The 15,447-nt window shown below is 40.7% G+C and overlaps 2 protein-coding genes across 5 annotated transcripts in view; one reads left to right on the top strand and one right to left on the bottom strand.

The window, feature by feature from the left end:
• LOC117298239 (adhesion G protein-coupled receptor L2-like) overlaps positions 1 to 9,910 on the top strand; it is a 44,221-nt gene extending 34,311 nt beyond the window's left edge. The window contains exons 19-21 of one of the 4 annotated variants that reach the window (XM_033781373.1): positions 1,638 to 1,764; positions 2,199 to 2,240; positions 7,104 to 9,910. In XM_033781373.1, the coding sequence (XP_033637264.1) occupies positions 1,638 to 1,764; positions 2,199 to 2,240; positions 7,104 to 7,271 (337 nt within the window). In that variant the 3' untranslated portion in view covers positions 7,272 to 9,910. Of the gene's footprint in view, positions 1 to 1,637; positions 1,765 to 2,198; positions 2,241 to 3,047; positions 3,193 to 7,103 lie in introns of those variants that run through there. The other 3 variants (XM_033781376.1, XM_033781375.1, XM_033781374.1) reach the window with 3 other exon arrangements.
• An 878-nt stretch (positions 9,911 to 10,788) lies between these two features.
• On the bottom strand, positions 10,789 to 15,430 carry LOC117298240 (60S ribosomal protein L8). The gene is made up of 6 exons (XM_033781377.1): positions 15,353 to 15,430; positions 14,634 to 14,785; positions 14,189 to 14,330; positions 12,977 to 13,195; positions 12,418 to 12,620; positions 10,789 to 11,030 (listed from the first exon to the last, which is right to left on the bottom strand). The coding sequence occupies exons 2-6, from the start codon at positions 14,769 to 14,771 to the stop codon at positions 10,956 to 10,958; spliced, it is 777 nt and encodes a 258-aa protein (XP_033637268.1). The 5' UTR covers positions 14,772 to 14,785; positions 15,353 to 15,430; the 3' UTR covers positions 10,789 to 10,955.
• Between the last annotated feature and the right edge of the window lie 17 nt (positions 15,431 to 15,447).

Below are 15,447 nucleotides of genomic sequence, written 5' to 3'. Positions count from 1 at the left end.
GCATTTCCCATGAAGCTCAACGAGCACAATATCGGCATTTCCCACGAAGCTGAATGAGCCCAATGTCGGCTTTTCCCATAAAACAACAGCGAGCCCAGTTTCGGCATTTACTAGGGTGATATAACAAGCCTTTTTAATATCGGCTTTTCCAATGACACAAAACGAGCCCAAATTCGGCATTTCCCATAAAGCTAAAACGAGCCCAAATTCGGCTTTCCCATGAAGCTAAACGAGCCAAATATCGGCATTTCCCATGAAGCTAAACGAGCCCAATATCGGCATTTCCGACGAAGCTGATTGAGCCGGAACTACACCCAATGTCTCTCAGAAGCCATACAAACCTGTCGTCAGAGCGCCGAAATTCCGTCGTTTTCTCGATCGAGCCAGAACGAGCCTAGCGTCTTGAGAGCCTAGCAAGCTCAATTTTGTCGTCTCTCGAGTGTCGTCATAATTATTCTCGAGTTTGAGAGTCTATTATCAAGCCCGATGTCGACATTTTCTCTTTAAAGCCGCACGATCCTGTTGACTAGACAGGTCCAATGTTTGACTTTCCTGACGACTGAGGAATTGAGCCAAAAAAGAATCTCACATTAGCACAAACTTGTCAACACAAACCAGTCAACACAAACTTGTCAACACAAACTTGTCAACACAAACTTGTCAACACAGACTTGTCAACACAAACTTGTCAACACAAACTTTCAACACAAACCTGTCAACACAAACTTGTCAACGCAAACTTTCAACACAAACCTGTCAACACAAACTTGTCAACACAAACTTGCTCATGAGAGATTTGACACTTCGCTTTGCTGGAGTCGGTCTAGCTATGTAGTAAGTATTGTGACACATACACTGCATATATATATGAGTGACGATTCTGAAGAGAACCGTTGGTTTTATACTCGAAATTTCAATCAGGGTGTTCTGAACCACATGTTGATTTGAGAACCATCACAGTTTATAGAAAGAGTTTTATGTACACGGTTTCTCCAGAAACCTGTCTCTAGATAAATTTGCACATGTTTTTTTTGCTATGGAAGGTTGCCCCAAAACAAGCCTTAAAGTCACTCTTTATAACGGCCTACAAAAAGCAAAACTGTTATGATGAAAATATATATGGGGAGCTGAAGGTAGCATCTGATATTCCTCTTCAAACAGTTTACATTGTACCATGGAGGGAAACATGCACCAGGGCCCAATTTCATAGAGCTGCTTAAGCACAAAATTTTGCTTAAGCAAACAATTCATTGCTTAGTAAAATCAGATTTATTCCGGCCAAGACTCCACTCAATTGTTATGCTAAGTAAACAACGGCTAAATACTAGTCATAAGCAATGTATATGGCATGAAATTTTGGCCAGTAACATGTGTAAAATGAGCGAGCTATTTTCGTGCTTAAGAAAATTGTTTGCTTAAGCAGCTATATGAAATTGGCCCCAGTCAGGAGTTCCCAAGAGATGCAGTACGTGAAATAAATGTAATGGAATGACTCTTTGTTCTAAATCTCATCAAAGCAAAAGGGTATGGGTGCGAAGAAGCAGCAGAAAGTCTGGTTTCACATTCAACAATGTATTTGTATATTGTTCTTAAAAAATAGGCATTTTCACAGTCCTCGTTTTGATTTGATATTATAGGATTGCTCTACGGGCCATACTGTTGACCCTGCCTCTCCTTGGCTGTACGTGGTTGATTGGACTGCTATCGTTCAACGCTGATACGTTGGTCTTTGCCTACATCTTCGTTATCTTGAATTCTCTTCAGGTTTGTTCAATTTGATACTTCACCATTTGTTTGTCTGTTGTGGTTGTGTTTTTTACGATTCTTTATACCGTTTCGTTGTATAAAAGTGCTCCATTAGACAACATTTAATAAATTCATTGTTGATTTATACATTGTTTTGAAGTCTCAAAAGAAAAATCGAGGGTTATTACAAATTTCGATCAAACAACAAATCACAAAGGAAACTGACTGGGTTAATTTCAACTCAATATTTGGGTGAATAAAGAGAAGATTGGCTAGAACGGAAATCGAACTTGCAACCTCCGGATTAAAGACGCACCCTTTTTTCACAGGACTCAGGAAAGTATTGGGTATACAGTGCTAATGGGAAAAAAGTATATATATATATATTCTTTATCCCCGATGCAAATTTAACATCTATTAAATAAAGTTTTGTCCTTTTTGGTTTGTTGCAGGGTGTGTTCATATTCATTCTGTACTGCTTACTCAATGACGAGGTGAGGATAATTTTGTATTATTTGCCTTCATTTATCTTTCTCTTCGTGTTTTAATACTATCGACTTTTGAAAAGTCATGTTTTAAATCCAAAACACTCGATATTTTTGTTCTAGTAATGGGTTATTTTGGTTGATTATTCATTTTTCAAACATTGTTGTTTTTCTTGTGCTTTAGCTGCAACGAATGTAGAATTCAATATTGTTTGAATGTTAGATTTTTAGTAATCGTTTTAGACTCATTAGAATCACAAGATTTTTTCACCTATAACGAGGGTCTCCAGTGAGTATACCTCTCACTATAACGGCTTAAAATGTCATTGTATTCGACACCTATTCCAGTACGAATTTTGTCAAAATCCCAAAACATCAAATGACATTTAAAAAAAAGTTCAAACTCTTGTGATCTTTAACATCTACAATATTTCAAGCATTTATTATTTTAACTTACCAAAAGTACACTTTAGCATTAAAAAGTACGATGGGTAATCATAGAAACAACACGTATATAACTTGAATGACAGTGCAATTTAAATGCCCTCAGAAATACGGTCAAAGTCACGATTATGTCATTTGACAACGCCACAAATCCCCTACAAAATAATATCAAATTGTTCTTCATTGAATACACTAAAAAAGCGATCACCTAATATAAGGAAGTTTACGCTGTAATGAATATAATATGTAACTGCAGTTGAAAACCTCGAGGATTTGAGTTCACTTTACTCTTCCAAAAACTTATGATAACAATTTGATTTTCTGCAACACTCCACCCTACTCTTTAACTCCCATGCCACGCCCCTAATCAAGCTAAGGAGTATAGTACGTGCTCATTCCGACAGGACAAAACGCAGTCGATCTGCTGGATTCACCCCACCCAACACAAACGTGGCTAAAATATAAGCCCCAAATTCTTCCTCATGAAAAAATGTCCCCCTGGGTGGCGACTTCAAAGGTAGGGATTCTTTGCATCCAATAATTGCAAGGTGTTGGTGGATCTATGCTTTAGACATTAATGTCACACCTCTCCCCAATGTCAGGTGATTCTCGTGGTATCTCGTGGTATTTTAATTTGTGAGCTTTACAACTTGTATGTGCAAAAATCACTTCACGCTAATGCTGTTCATTTAACGGAGCGGATTAAATCACTCCACGCTACTGCTGTTCATTTACCGGAGGGAATCAAATCACTCCACGCTACTGCTGTTCATTTACCGGAGGGAATCAAATCACTCCCCGCTACTGCTAGTCATTTACCGGAGGGAATTAAATCGCTCCCCGCTACTGCTAGTCATTTACCGTAGGGAATCAAATCACTCCACTCTACTGTTGTTCATTTTCCGGAAGGGATAAAAACTCTCCACGCTACTGCTGTTTATATACCCTATTTGACAACAAATTCTAAATACCTGCATTTTTGTTTCTATCGGTTGATGAAACAAATGGTTCTACGGTAGAACCCATGGCTGCTTGGATGCATTCAAAAAGCACATTTCAATACTTGGTCAACGAACGCTTCAAAGTGGTCAGTGGTTAGACTGCAGGACTTACAATTGACCGATCCAGTAGGCTCCGCCAACAACGCACGTGTGAGCAAGAACACATGGGGCTCTCTAGTCTTGGTTCAAGACTCTCCTGGATTTTGTCACAAAATAAAGGGGGCGGGCTCTGCGGGAAACCTACGCACGCGCATTATGTTTCCCCCCGATTTTGGGGGGAGATTTAACGAATGTGCCAAGACTCTCCTGTGATAGCGGTTCTCGGATAGCGGTTCGTGGTTGATAGCGCATTGGGGTGATAGCGCGCTCTCTTGTGACAAATCCAGGAGAGTCTTGAACCAAGACTAGGGGCTCTCCAATGCCTTTCTGCACAACTCATAGACATAGAATTAGAATAGAATAACTAGATCGGCCGCGCGTACATACGCGGGTTCTGGCATGGGGGCCGCCATTGCAATGGGAGATAGGCAATGCATTGCCTATCTCCCGTGTACATTTTCTGTGCGTTGCCGTCAGGACGTGACTCTTTGCCGTCAGCACGTGACATGTAGCGCGTCAAAGGCCTCTCTCCCGTGTTCATTTTCGCGCGTCGCCTTTCGAACGTGAAATTTTTACCGCGTCCATGGCGAACAAAAACTTTTTCTACACAGGCAATGGCGCGTATGTACGCGCGGCCGATCTAGTTATTTTAATTCTATATATATGGCACAACTCTGCCGCGCGCGCCAAGATACGCACACGCATGTCGGACTTTAGTGTCGGACCGTCGTTGCGTTGTGATTGGTCAATTGACCCCTTGCACGCGCGTCACACGCGGCGACTGATGCCACGCTCACCATGTTGGTGGGCAGTCAATGCATAGAGTTATATATGAAAACGCACAGTGAAATTGCCCACCAGTATGGCGCATTCAAGATTTTTCTGATGATGGCGTCAGGTGAAATGGGTCAATACGCAATGGGGCGGAGCTTAATGGTTCGGTCTATCATAATGCCGTGGGTTCGAATCCTACTAAGATAACTGCTGATTCCACAATCACTAGAATAAGTATTGTCGTCTAGTTACGAAGTTCACAATTTGTTTCATAAAGTTTGGGTTTAGAAAAATAATGGCTGAACGTTTTTACGGCTGCGTTCATGATTTTAGTGTAAACTCAATGAAGATGAAGATGAGAATGGAAGTCTGAGCCAGAAGTGCTATGGCCAATTTATTTTTCTTCTGTTTAAAATCAAATCAGAGTAAAAAGTTTCGTGTAAATGGGCTGTGCTTTGCTTTTCTTGTTGTTGTTGTGCTGCAAATATGTTGTTAGTCCATGCACACCCACTGTTGGTCTCACCACTACGTACAAGGTCTGATAGGGAAGGGAACAGGTGGAGGGGTGGTGGTGTTGGCGTCAGTAGATTCTGAAGGGTCTATTAGAGGGCGGGGGGGGGGGGAGATGAAGGGCACAAATTAATTGTCAATACCCTTCCTTAGTAGGTATGGATCAATGTTTGTCAATTGCTTCATCATACGAAGGGAGCAAAATGACGTACCAAAGACCCCGATACAGCCATTTTATCGTTGTATCCAAACCGGTACTAGAAGGGCAAAACACTCCATTGTTGTCATTGGTTCCATTTTGGTTGGTGGTTGCTCTTCCGCAAGAGGGACGATACAGGTGTGTGGTTCATAAAGGTAGTTTACCGCAGTTAGAAGTGTGGGATGGGCAGAGGTTAGGGCCAACAGTTGATGATTGGCACACTCATATGAGAAACAACAGCACGTTAGCGCTTCCCCGCCATCTGCTGTCCATGCTTCCCCCTGCTCATTGGATACCACCCCCTACTCACCGGGTCTAAAAGCTGAACTACCCCTTCTATTCCCCACTCCCTCCCCCATGGTAAATCATCACCTTTTGGGATACCTAGTGCTATACACTAATCCATGCATTGTCAGTATTAATTGCAAACAAGTGGTGTACGTTGTATTATGGTTGGTGTACACTTTCCATGTGTTATCCCTGGTCACCGGCCCTATGGCAGTCTAGAGACAGACCGTGTCCGAATTAGCGGCTGTGGCTACGGCTACGAGTGTTGCAAAGGACGTCCTTTACTTCTACGCATAATGACGCAGCGATCAAGCTGTAGCCAGAGCCGCCAAATACGGACACTTCTTCAATGAAAATAATAATAATAAACCACAAGGGAAACTAAATGCTAAATTTTAAAGGAACACGTTGCCTTGGATCGGTCGAGTTGGTCTTTGAAAAGTGTTTGCAACCGTTTGTTATAAAATGCATATGGGTAGAAAGATGTTTTAAAAGTAGAATACAATGATCCACACAAACAATGTCTCGAATTTACACGGTTTTCCTTTTACCTCGTCGACTAATCACGGTCGGCCATTTATGGGAGTCAAATTCTTGACTCCCATAAATGGCCGACCATGTTAGTTTGCAAAGTAAAAAGGAAAACCACGCAATTTCGAGGCAAATTTGTGTGGATCATTGTACTCTACTTTTAAAACATCTTTCCAACTATATGCATTTTATAACAAACGGTTGCAAATGCTTTTTATAGACCAACTCGTCCGATCCAAGGCAACGTGTTCCTTCAATTGATTTGGGGTTGAACAAATATAAGTTGACCAGAACGGGATTTGCACCAACGACCTCATCCACTGGCCTCTGGCTATCGCTTCTCATGCCGTATCGTAAACTTCGGTGTAATTCCTAGCTTTATGCAGCTAATGGTTTTACGGCTTCTGACTGTTGCGCCCGAACAAAGACATTGACAAAAAAGGGACAACGCTAACATAGGCCTAGATAGCCCAGTTGGAAGAGCGCTTGCACGTAACTCCGGAGGTCGTTGGTTCAAATACCTCTTGAGTAGTGTTTTCTTTGTTCAACCCCAAATCACTTCTTTCAAGACAGCACACAAGGCCCTTTCCAAACCAAGGATTGGCTCCGGCTTTGGGCTTTACCGGATCAGCGAGCGTTCTTGAACGCAGAGCTTCAACATTAAACGAAGCCCAGAGAGCAACAACCAGGTTTGAGAAAGCCAAGTTCATCTTTTAAACTCAAACAACAGACGGTATAAGTTAGCCTGGGTTAGCCTCAGTTTTCACAAAGCAGCCTTATCCCATAACACACTGTCTTTGTCAATTGACGATGGTGAGATTTTTCATGTCAGATAAATATTAATGGTACACTTACAAGGGGCTCAGACTATCAAGGGACCAATCCTCGTATTATGAGAAGAATAGCACCCAATGTCCTCCCAGTCTTGCTTTTCGGCAAACTGTGAATCGAAGAATACTTTTAGTTTGTCGCCCTGCATATTGAGTATACCTAATAAGTGATTCTTGTTCCTTTTTCGAGTCACAGATAAAGAAAGGCTTGCAGAAGCGACTAGCAAGCTTGCAGAGTTTGTCCGGGAGGACGACCAACACCAGGACCAGCAGGACTGCCACCGGGGCCAGCAACAACCACCAGCCCAACAGGGTGAACAGTAAGACCGCGCCTGAGGGATACCAGGAGGCCGTGAAACTTTAGGTCTGGCCTGTAGATGGTTGCCCAAGGAAGGTGGGGAAGGGGGTTGTTCAAATACTTGGGTGGGCTATGACTTTGGATGAGCAGGACAACGCAAGGGTGTAAGGGGGGGGGGGGGGGTTGTCGATGCAAGGGAAATGTCCCCCAGATACTCTGTCCTCCATTATGGCAAGTTAACACGGGCTCGAGGGGGATTCAAAAGAGATCATTATCAGAAGAAGTGTTTGCACAGTTCGCCGTATGGGAACAGAATATCCTGCCACACCTGCAGCAGATGAAATCAAACCTAGTCTTGTTTAAGGATCTTCGCCTATATAGACTTAGACGAACAGAGAAGCGATTATCATTGTATGTGAAATCAATATCCTGAGTAATGTCTTAAAACCAAGACTATTTAAGTAGAACCCGACCAAAGTAAACAAAAATTTAAAGCTTTTAAGTATGCATTAGATTGACGACGAGAACGTGTGTTGTGGGTTTGATTGCATAATGGTTGAATGACCTAGGGTCGATTTCACAAAGAGTTTAGGAGTCCTAACTTTTAGGACTAGTCCTAACTTTTAGGACTAGTCCTAGGGGGTATAGGCTAGTCCTAAGTTAGGGCGAGAAACTCCATAAGTCGAGATGAGACTATAGTGGAACTCTTCTTGAAATCCAGCGCTCAATTTCATAGAGCTGCTTAAGCCAATGGTCAATCACAATTACTTGCTTAGCAGAAACTTTATAAGCAAAGTTGCCTGTTGGAACCACTGGCACCGCAACTACAAGATCGTACAATGTATTTACTTTTTAAATCGACCCTTGTATGTATCGCATAGTTGTATTGATTAAATATAGGTGTTTTTAAGTGTGAATATTTATACCAATTAATATGTAATTATTGCATCAGAGATAATTAACGATTTTTTTTTTTACATTATATAGTTTAGTGACTCTACGATGATGGAAGTAGTCGTGCACGGTATTTTATACTCTAGACGTGGGTCAAAAAGTGAATTAATGTCCCCAGAGAGTTGGTGCTTTCGAGGGCAGGAAAGGTATGGTGCTTTCAAATACTTCTTGCGATCTAGTTTAGTCCTTTCTCTGTGGTTTAGGTAATGTCTGATCATTGTTTGCATCATTGTGTAGTTTTCGGTGTGTCAAAAGGCCAGGGAAACAGTCTGTGCCCTGTTTAAGATTGTTTATGAATTGTATTCATTACTACTGGGAGTACGACAAGCTGTGTACAGATCTTGGGATCATATCATTTTAAGTAGAGCGTCATAAATTTATGTAACTTTTTTCTTCAAGTGTACGTTGTCGCTTGTAAAAAGATGTATTGCTGTGTGAATAAGAGAATCTAATTTCAATTTATGTGAAATGTGAATGGAAGGTACGACATTGGTGTTTTCGAAAACTTGAAGATGTGTCATGGTTTAATCTTTTGGAGAGCTCCCTCCCCCTCGAAAGTATTTCACTTGGATGGACATGGCTCTTCCACTAACCATGGGAAATATTACCCCATCAAAGGGCAAACAACACCATTTGTCCCTGGCTTTTCCAATCACTCACAAAAAAAAGATCCTAGTAGATGGATTTGTCAATTATCTTTCAACTTCAGAAGTCAAAATATGTTTAGCTAACAAAGAGAAGAAAACGAGTCTTTCTTACAAATAAAAAATTGCCCAACCCCTACCCTAGGCCAGGGATACAAGGTCAGAGGTCCACCCGAAGTGAGAGGGCTACAAGGAAAATGTAGAGAAGACATGTGTTCACATTCCTTTCAAACTGGAAAAGGTTATAAGATGCAAAACAAGTAGAAGTTCTAAAAGTTCATCAGATACCAGGCAGCTAGCAGAACGTGTCACAATACAAGTCTTTCGAACAGACAGTGAAGGGTGAGAAGATGCAGTAAAGCATACTGCCACCAGGAATATTGCCCTCTTTGAGAGGGCAATATTTTATTTGGCAAAGGGCAGGTCTATTGAAAATCTACAGGTTTGTGGGAAGTTTGAAGAGGCACAAAGGCAAAGCCCAGGGGCAAGGGAGGCCGTTTTGCACAGGGCTTTCCTATTGGGGGGGGGGGGGGGGGGGAACTGAAGGTTTGTGGGAAGCTTTTGAAGGGGCACTTAGACCAAAACAGGGGCAAAAGAGAACATAGCCTCAAGTAGTTCCAGCCCTGTGAAGGTTCATACAACCAGCGAGACTTTCTGAGCACATGCCACAACTTCCCCAAGACCCATAACCAACACCACCATTAATTTTGTACATGGCATGAGCCATTTTTTCATAAGGGTAACAACCAACAGCAGGATCTGTTAACTTTTCGACTTCAGTGAACTTATGTGATCACCAAAATGTGAACTATATTGAACCTTCCTGTAAAGAATGTAATTGCCTTAATTTATGAATATATTAAAAATAGACTCAACATTTTAATTGTAAATTAAATCGATAAAATGCCTTAACTACATGTGTTTAGAAAATATTAATGAAGACGTCATGTCTGAATAATTCTTATGACTGTAGATATGAAAAAGTGGAAAGAGTTTTTAATCTTGCGAATTTTAAAGTAAAAATTTAACTCTGCATTATTATAAGCACTGCATAATTTATTTTTCTGTTTGAATTTAATAAATCACTGATTATTTGAGGCAAATAAACATGTGTAGATGTTTTTTATTTGAATGTTTTTTCTTGAGCCTGATTCAACCATGTATTATAAAGCTTCCCAAGCCAGTGCCCAATTTCATAGAGCTGCCAAGCACAAAAATGTGCTTCGCATGAAATTTTTTGCCTCGATTAAAACAGAATTATCAGCCAAACTGCCACATGATTTTCAGGATGAGCAAACAACAGCTGAATACCATTAACAAGCAATATGCAACAAATGGAAATTTGGATGGTAATCCTGTTTTTATGAAGGAAGAAGTTTCATGCTAAGCAAATGTTTGTGCTTAGCAGCTCTATGAAATTGGGCCCTAATGGTACAACTACAAGGTACAAGTGCACAATAATGTTAGTTCTGATGGGTTTGATGTGGATACCAAGCAATGTCTCAATGCGTCTGAAAAACACAAATGTTGGACAGTTACACACTAGAATCCAATAAAAATAAATGAAAATGTCAGAACAAAAGAGGCTCTATCTCAAGCACATGGGCATTTCTCTCGTAACAGTCATCTCCCTGTGAGAAATTATCACTTTTTTTTCGAAATGGGTCACTACCCTTTTAGGAAACCGCCATAAATTCTTCATGGAAGGTGGACAAAGCTCACAGGCAGACCCAAAAGACCGTATTAAACAACCACCTTTGTCGATACGAGTCGCCGTCATGTAGGGCAAACAGCATGCGCGTCTCAACGCGTGTCGCGTATACGAACGAAGCACACAGCAAGCAGCTTCCCTGGTTTCATTTCCATGGCACACATACACACACCATCACAGATGCCATGTTGTGGGGCAGGTTTTTGAATGGTGACGTTATATTCAATACGTTCTATAGACACATCAATAAACACAAGTTAGTACGCACCAAAGGTTACTGTGTAGATCTCTTTATTCCGGTAAAATCAAAATATCAAGTAGTTGATGGTTCCATGAAACCGGTAGATAGTCATCCATTCAGTTGTAGCATGGGATGGATTATAATAATATGTATTCAGTTCAGTGTACATGTATTGGCTGTTTGGTGATGTTATTTCTCGTCTATTCCTTGTCACCCACTGGGATCTTCTTGGTACCACGGAGACGACCGGTACGACGGGCAGCGATCAGACCGACCTGAGTGAGAGAAGGGAAAATATGGATTAAGGATGTATAATAAAATAATAAAATTTATTTATAGGCCTAATGAGCCAATTCCAGACAAAGCTGTCCAAATGGGCATGAAAATGTACAATTAAACTTTAAAACAATTAAAAAACTACATTACACATTATGACTAAGAATAAACCTATGAAGTAACAATATAAATATAAGTTCCAATGTTATTAATGAAGAGAACAAACAAGATAATAAGTAAAAGAGACAACCAAAATTACAAGCTCAAAAGTGAGGCAATGCATATCAAAGGCGCATGACAATGTACAATTTAAATATTAAACCATTAAAAACACATTACACATTAGGACAGTGAGAGAGGATAAAATATATGAAGTAAACAATAAAAATATACATTCCAATGTAAAAAATGCAGAGAACAACCATGAAAGTTAGAAAAAGAGACAACCAAAATTAAAAGCTCAAAAGTGAGGCAATGCAACGCAGATCAGAGGCGCATGAAAATGTACAATTAAAATAGTACACCATTAAAAAACACATTACACATTATGAAAAGAGAGAGGATACAATATATGAAGAAACAATATAAATATACAGTAAAAAATGCAGAAAAACAAGAAAATTAGAAAAAGAGACAACCTAAATTAAGTGCTCAAAGTTGAGGCAATGCAACACAGACCGAAGGTGTAATGTACAATAAAAAAAATGGTATGATACAAATAATACAAAATCTTGGAAAGTTCTATATCAGCATAGACTAAAGATTGGTTCACACTTCCTGCGAATGCTTGAGGTCACAAGGGCTGTTTTTGCAGAGAATGTTTCGCACGAGTTGAACACAGTTCAACTGTTGCGATTTATTCATTGCAAGTTTGTGACGTCAAAGCATTCACATTTGCAGGAAGTATGAACCGGGCTATACAGCTGCATGGATCGATATAGCAGGAGTTGAAATTAACCCACACATGGTGGACAAATTCCTTTTACTCAATGTAACAATCATTGCAAAGACAACATTAGCTATCACTACAACTACACAATCAGTAAACAATAAAAAACAGTAATATAATACAAAATTGTTTACCGTCTAAAATCGTGCGAGATGTCAATAAGACAATCTGCCTATTGACGGCTATGCTTCATTTCAAATAGTGTTAGATGTCAATAAGACAATCTGCCTATGTACCCCCTTGCTCAACGCACTTCCACAAAATGCACGTCTGCCATTTCCGTCATTTTGGGAGTCACTTCCTTTGCATACATTTTGACTCCCGAAATAGCGGACAGGAAAAGCGCATGTAAATGCCTGCGCACTGTAAAACACAAGAACCCGCTTGTGCTAACAAACAATAAAATAGTGCAACTTGTCTTTGGCACGATTTCTTACCTTGCGACCAGCAGATGTATCTCTCCTGACAGTAGAGGGCGCACCAATATGCTGGTGATTACCACCACCGTGGGGATGGTCCACAGGGTTCATGGCCACACCACGTACACGTGGCCAGCAGTTACGCTTAGCCTTGTACTTGTGGTAGGCTCGGCCAGCCTTCAGGAGAGGCTTGTCGATACGTCCACCGCCGGCAACAATTCCTGAAGAATGGACATTGAAAGCTTGGAGTTAACTTACGTTTACCACAAACATGGCCACGTATCATGCAGGGAACGATTTCGCTAAGCAAGTATTTATGTAGCAAGAAATTCAGACTGAACTTATTTTGTGCACACTGAATGCCAATAACTCTTGATTTAATATAGTAAACCATGATTTTTGAGTAGCAGCTGATACAATTTGTGTAGCATTCTGCTCTGCTTTTTAAGGGAAACTGTTCCCCTTCAATGTATTACCGTGGCTTTCTTGAACTAACTCTATGAAACTGTTTTAAGCACAATATAATTTTACAATGAAAATGCCGAGGCATACAGGCCTGGAATAGGTTTCTACTCACCGACCATGGCCCTGTTGTTGGAGGGGATGACCTTCTTGGCCCCAGATGGTAGCTTGACTCTAGTCTTCCTGGTGTCGGGGTTGTGGGCGATGACGGTGGCGTAGTTACCGGAGGCACGGGCCACTTTGCCACGATCTCCCGTCTTCTCCTCCAAGGAGCAGATGATGGTTCCCTCAGGCATGACACCGATGGGGAGGACGTTGCCGATGGTGAGGGCAGCTGAGAATTGATCAGTTAATAATAAAATATATTAATTGTGGACTTTTTTGGAGCACTAAGTTTCTTTTCACTTGGATCGGGCGAGTTGGTCCATGAAAAGCGTTTGAAACTGTTCATTATAAAATGCAATATATGGTTGGAAAGATGTTTTAAAAGTAGAATATAATGATCCACACCAATACGCCTCAAAATTGCGTGGTTTTCCTTTTACTATGATCCACACCAATACGCCTCAAAATTGCGTGGTTTTCCTTTTACTTTGTTAACTAACACGGTCGGCCATTTTGTGGAGTGACAAATTTGACTTCACAAATTGGCATGCAGAGTTAATATTTAACAGCATAATATAAGGAAAACTGTGCAGTTTTTAAGGGCCATTTAACAAAATAAAACAAGTCGAAACAATTTCGAGTGATTACCAAACCTATACCTTCCCTGTAAGATTTTACACACAGTGAGGTAAAGACTGGTCCCCTGTCCTTATCAACAAGGAAAAGGATAGGTGTTGGTTTTACAGAGCCAGTGAAATCATTGGATACAACATACATGAATTATAGTACATGTACATCCATATAATGATATGCGATCAACAGTACATCCATACCACCTGACCATCAGAATATTGACACAGGCTTGAGGCCACTTTCTGGCGTAATTCACGAGCCTCGAAGTTTGGCATCAGATGTTCAGGCTTAGTGAGGTATTAAGGCCCGGTCACACAGGCCTCGATAACGAGATCGAAAACGAGAATGTTAACCATGCATGCCCTCGATTGGTTGGATAAGCGTGGGCATATTCTGCGTCGAGCAATTCAGCCAATAGAATGCGTTCTCTTTGCATCGTTATCGTTATCGCTGCAGTATGACTTGGCCTTTACTTTTCAATTAAAAAACACAAGACTACCGGACTTTTCCAGTCGTCCGTTTACTGGCCCGATGCTGCAACATCAATAGCCTAAGGCCTGTTGTCAAGTTTACTTTGTGACCTGCTAACCTTTCTTGCCGCAGTAGATGAACTGACCGGTGAACATTCCTTCAGCTGCAACCATCAACTCTGTTCGCTTCTTGTACCTGTACGGATCGCGAAATTGGATCTTGGCCAGGGGAGCACCACGACCGGGGTCATGGATGATGTCCTATATGATGGTGAAAATAAAATAAAAGCAATCATAGCAAATTGTAAATAGATAGTTGTATTTTGGTCAAACCAAATCTACACACTTTTGGGGGTGGTGTCCCAATAAATTCAAGTAATAAATAACATCAGCCTCTCATCCCAAATTTTGTTACACAGCAGAAAGCCCTTTCTTGTTTCATTTTTTTTGGGGGGGGTTAGGAAGGGGTGGGGGTTACGATATTTTGTGGACTCTGCCACTTGTGTTGTGTTCTTTAGCATGTTTACCATGTTAACATTTCTAGTGAATTTGAAATTGACTTACCTTGACGATTCCTTTGATGTAACCACGACGTTCGGCGTAGTCCAAAGAGCGGAGCATAGCCGCTCCCTTTCTGTGTTTGTTGTGGGATTTGAAGACGCTTCCAGCGCCCTTACGCTGACCACGGATAACGCGCCCCATGACTGCAGATCACTCTGTGTAAAAACGACAATAAAAAGGCATGAACATTTCACAGGTGAACAAACCATATAACTGACACTGGACGAGGATTGCAACATTTACTTGCATTCGTCTAGTGGAAAAACAAGCACGACTGCAGTGCAGTGGTCTGGTTCGGTTGAATGAATGAAGAAATTGGAAACTCAAACTGGGTTGTGCGAGAGGAGTGCGTTTTTGTTTGTTTTTATGGCCAAACCGATTGCAAACAGATATTTATAACCATCGTAGATTGTAAAATGAAGCATAACATTTCCTCAATTTGTTTCAATATTGTTAGTTTATTAATTAATGTGGCGACAGTGTTTCTACTCGTTTATGTGGAATGTTTATTAATATTATATTAGACCTAACGTTGATGGTAAATATGGTTATAAAATTCATTGTTTTATGCAATTAAAAAAGGTCTGTTACTAACAAATAGCAATAAATAATGATCTTCAACTACTAATTTATAAATGATCGTGCTTAAAAAAAAGGAAAATGAAAAGATGGTGATGATTTTGGGGGATTATTGCGAGGTCTTTTAACACATTGACACTCACTTTCACGGGTCCACAACGTTGAAGAGACCGAACATTGCCAAAATATCCCGGATGTTATAAGAGCGCCCTCTCTTGTGTATTTTGAGTTTGACCTT

This window comes from Asterias rubens, chromosome 13 (genome assembly GCF_902459465.1).
Source record: "Asterias rubens chromosome 13, eAstRub1.3, whole genome shotgun sequence".
Taxonomy (NCBI): domain Eukaryota; kingdom Metazoa; phylum Echinodermata; class Asteroidea; order Forcipulatida; family Asteriidae; genus Asterias; species Asterias rubens.
The sequence above is the reverse complement of the archived record's forward strand: the minus strand, read 5'-3'. Positions and strand labels throughout refer to the sequence as shown.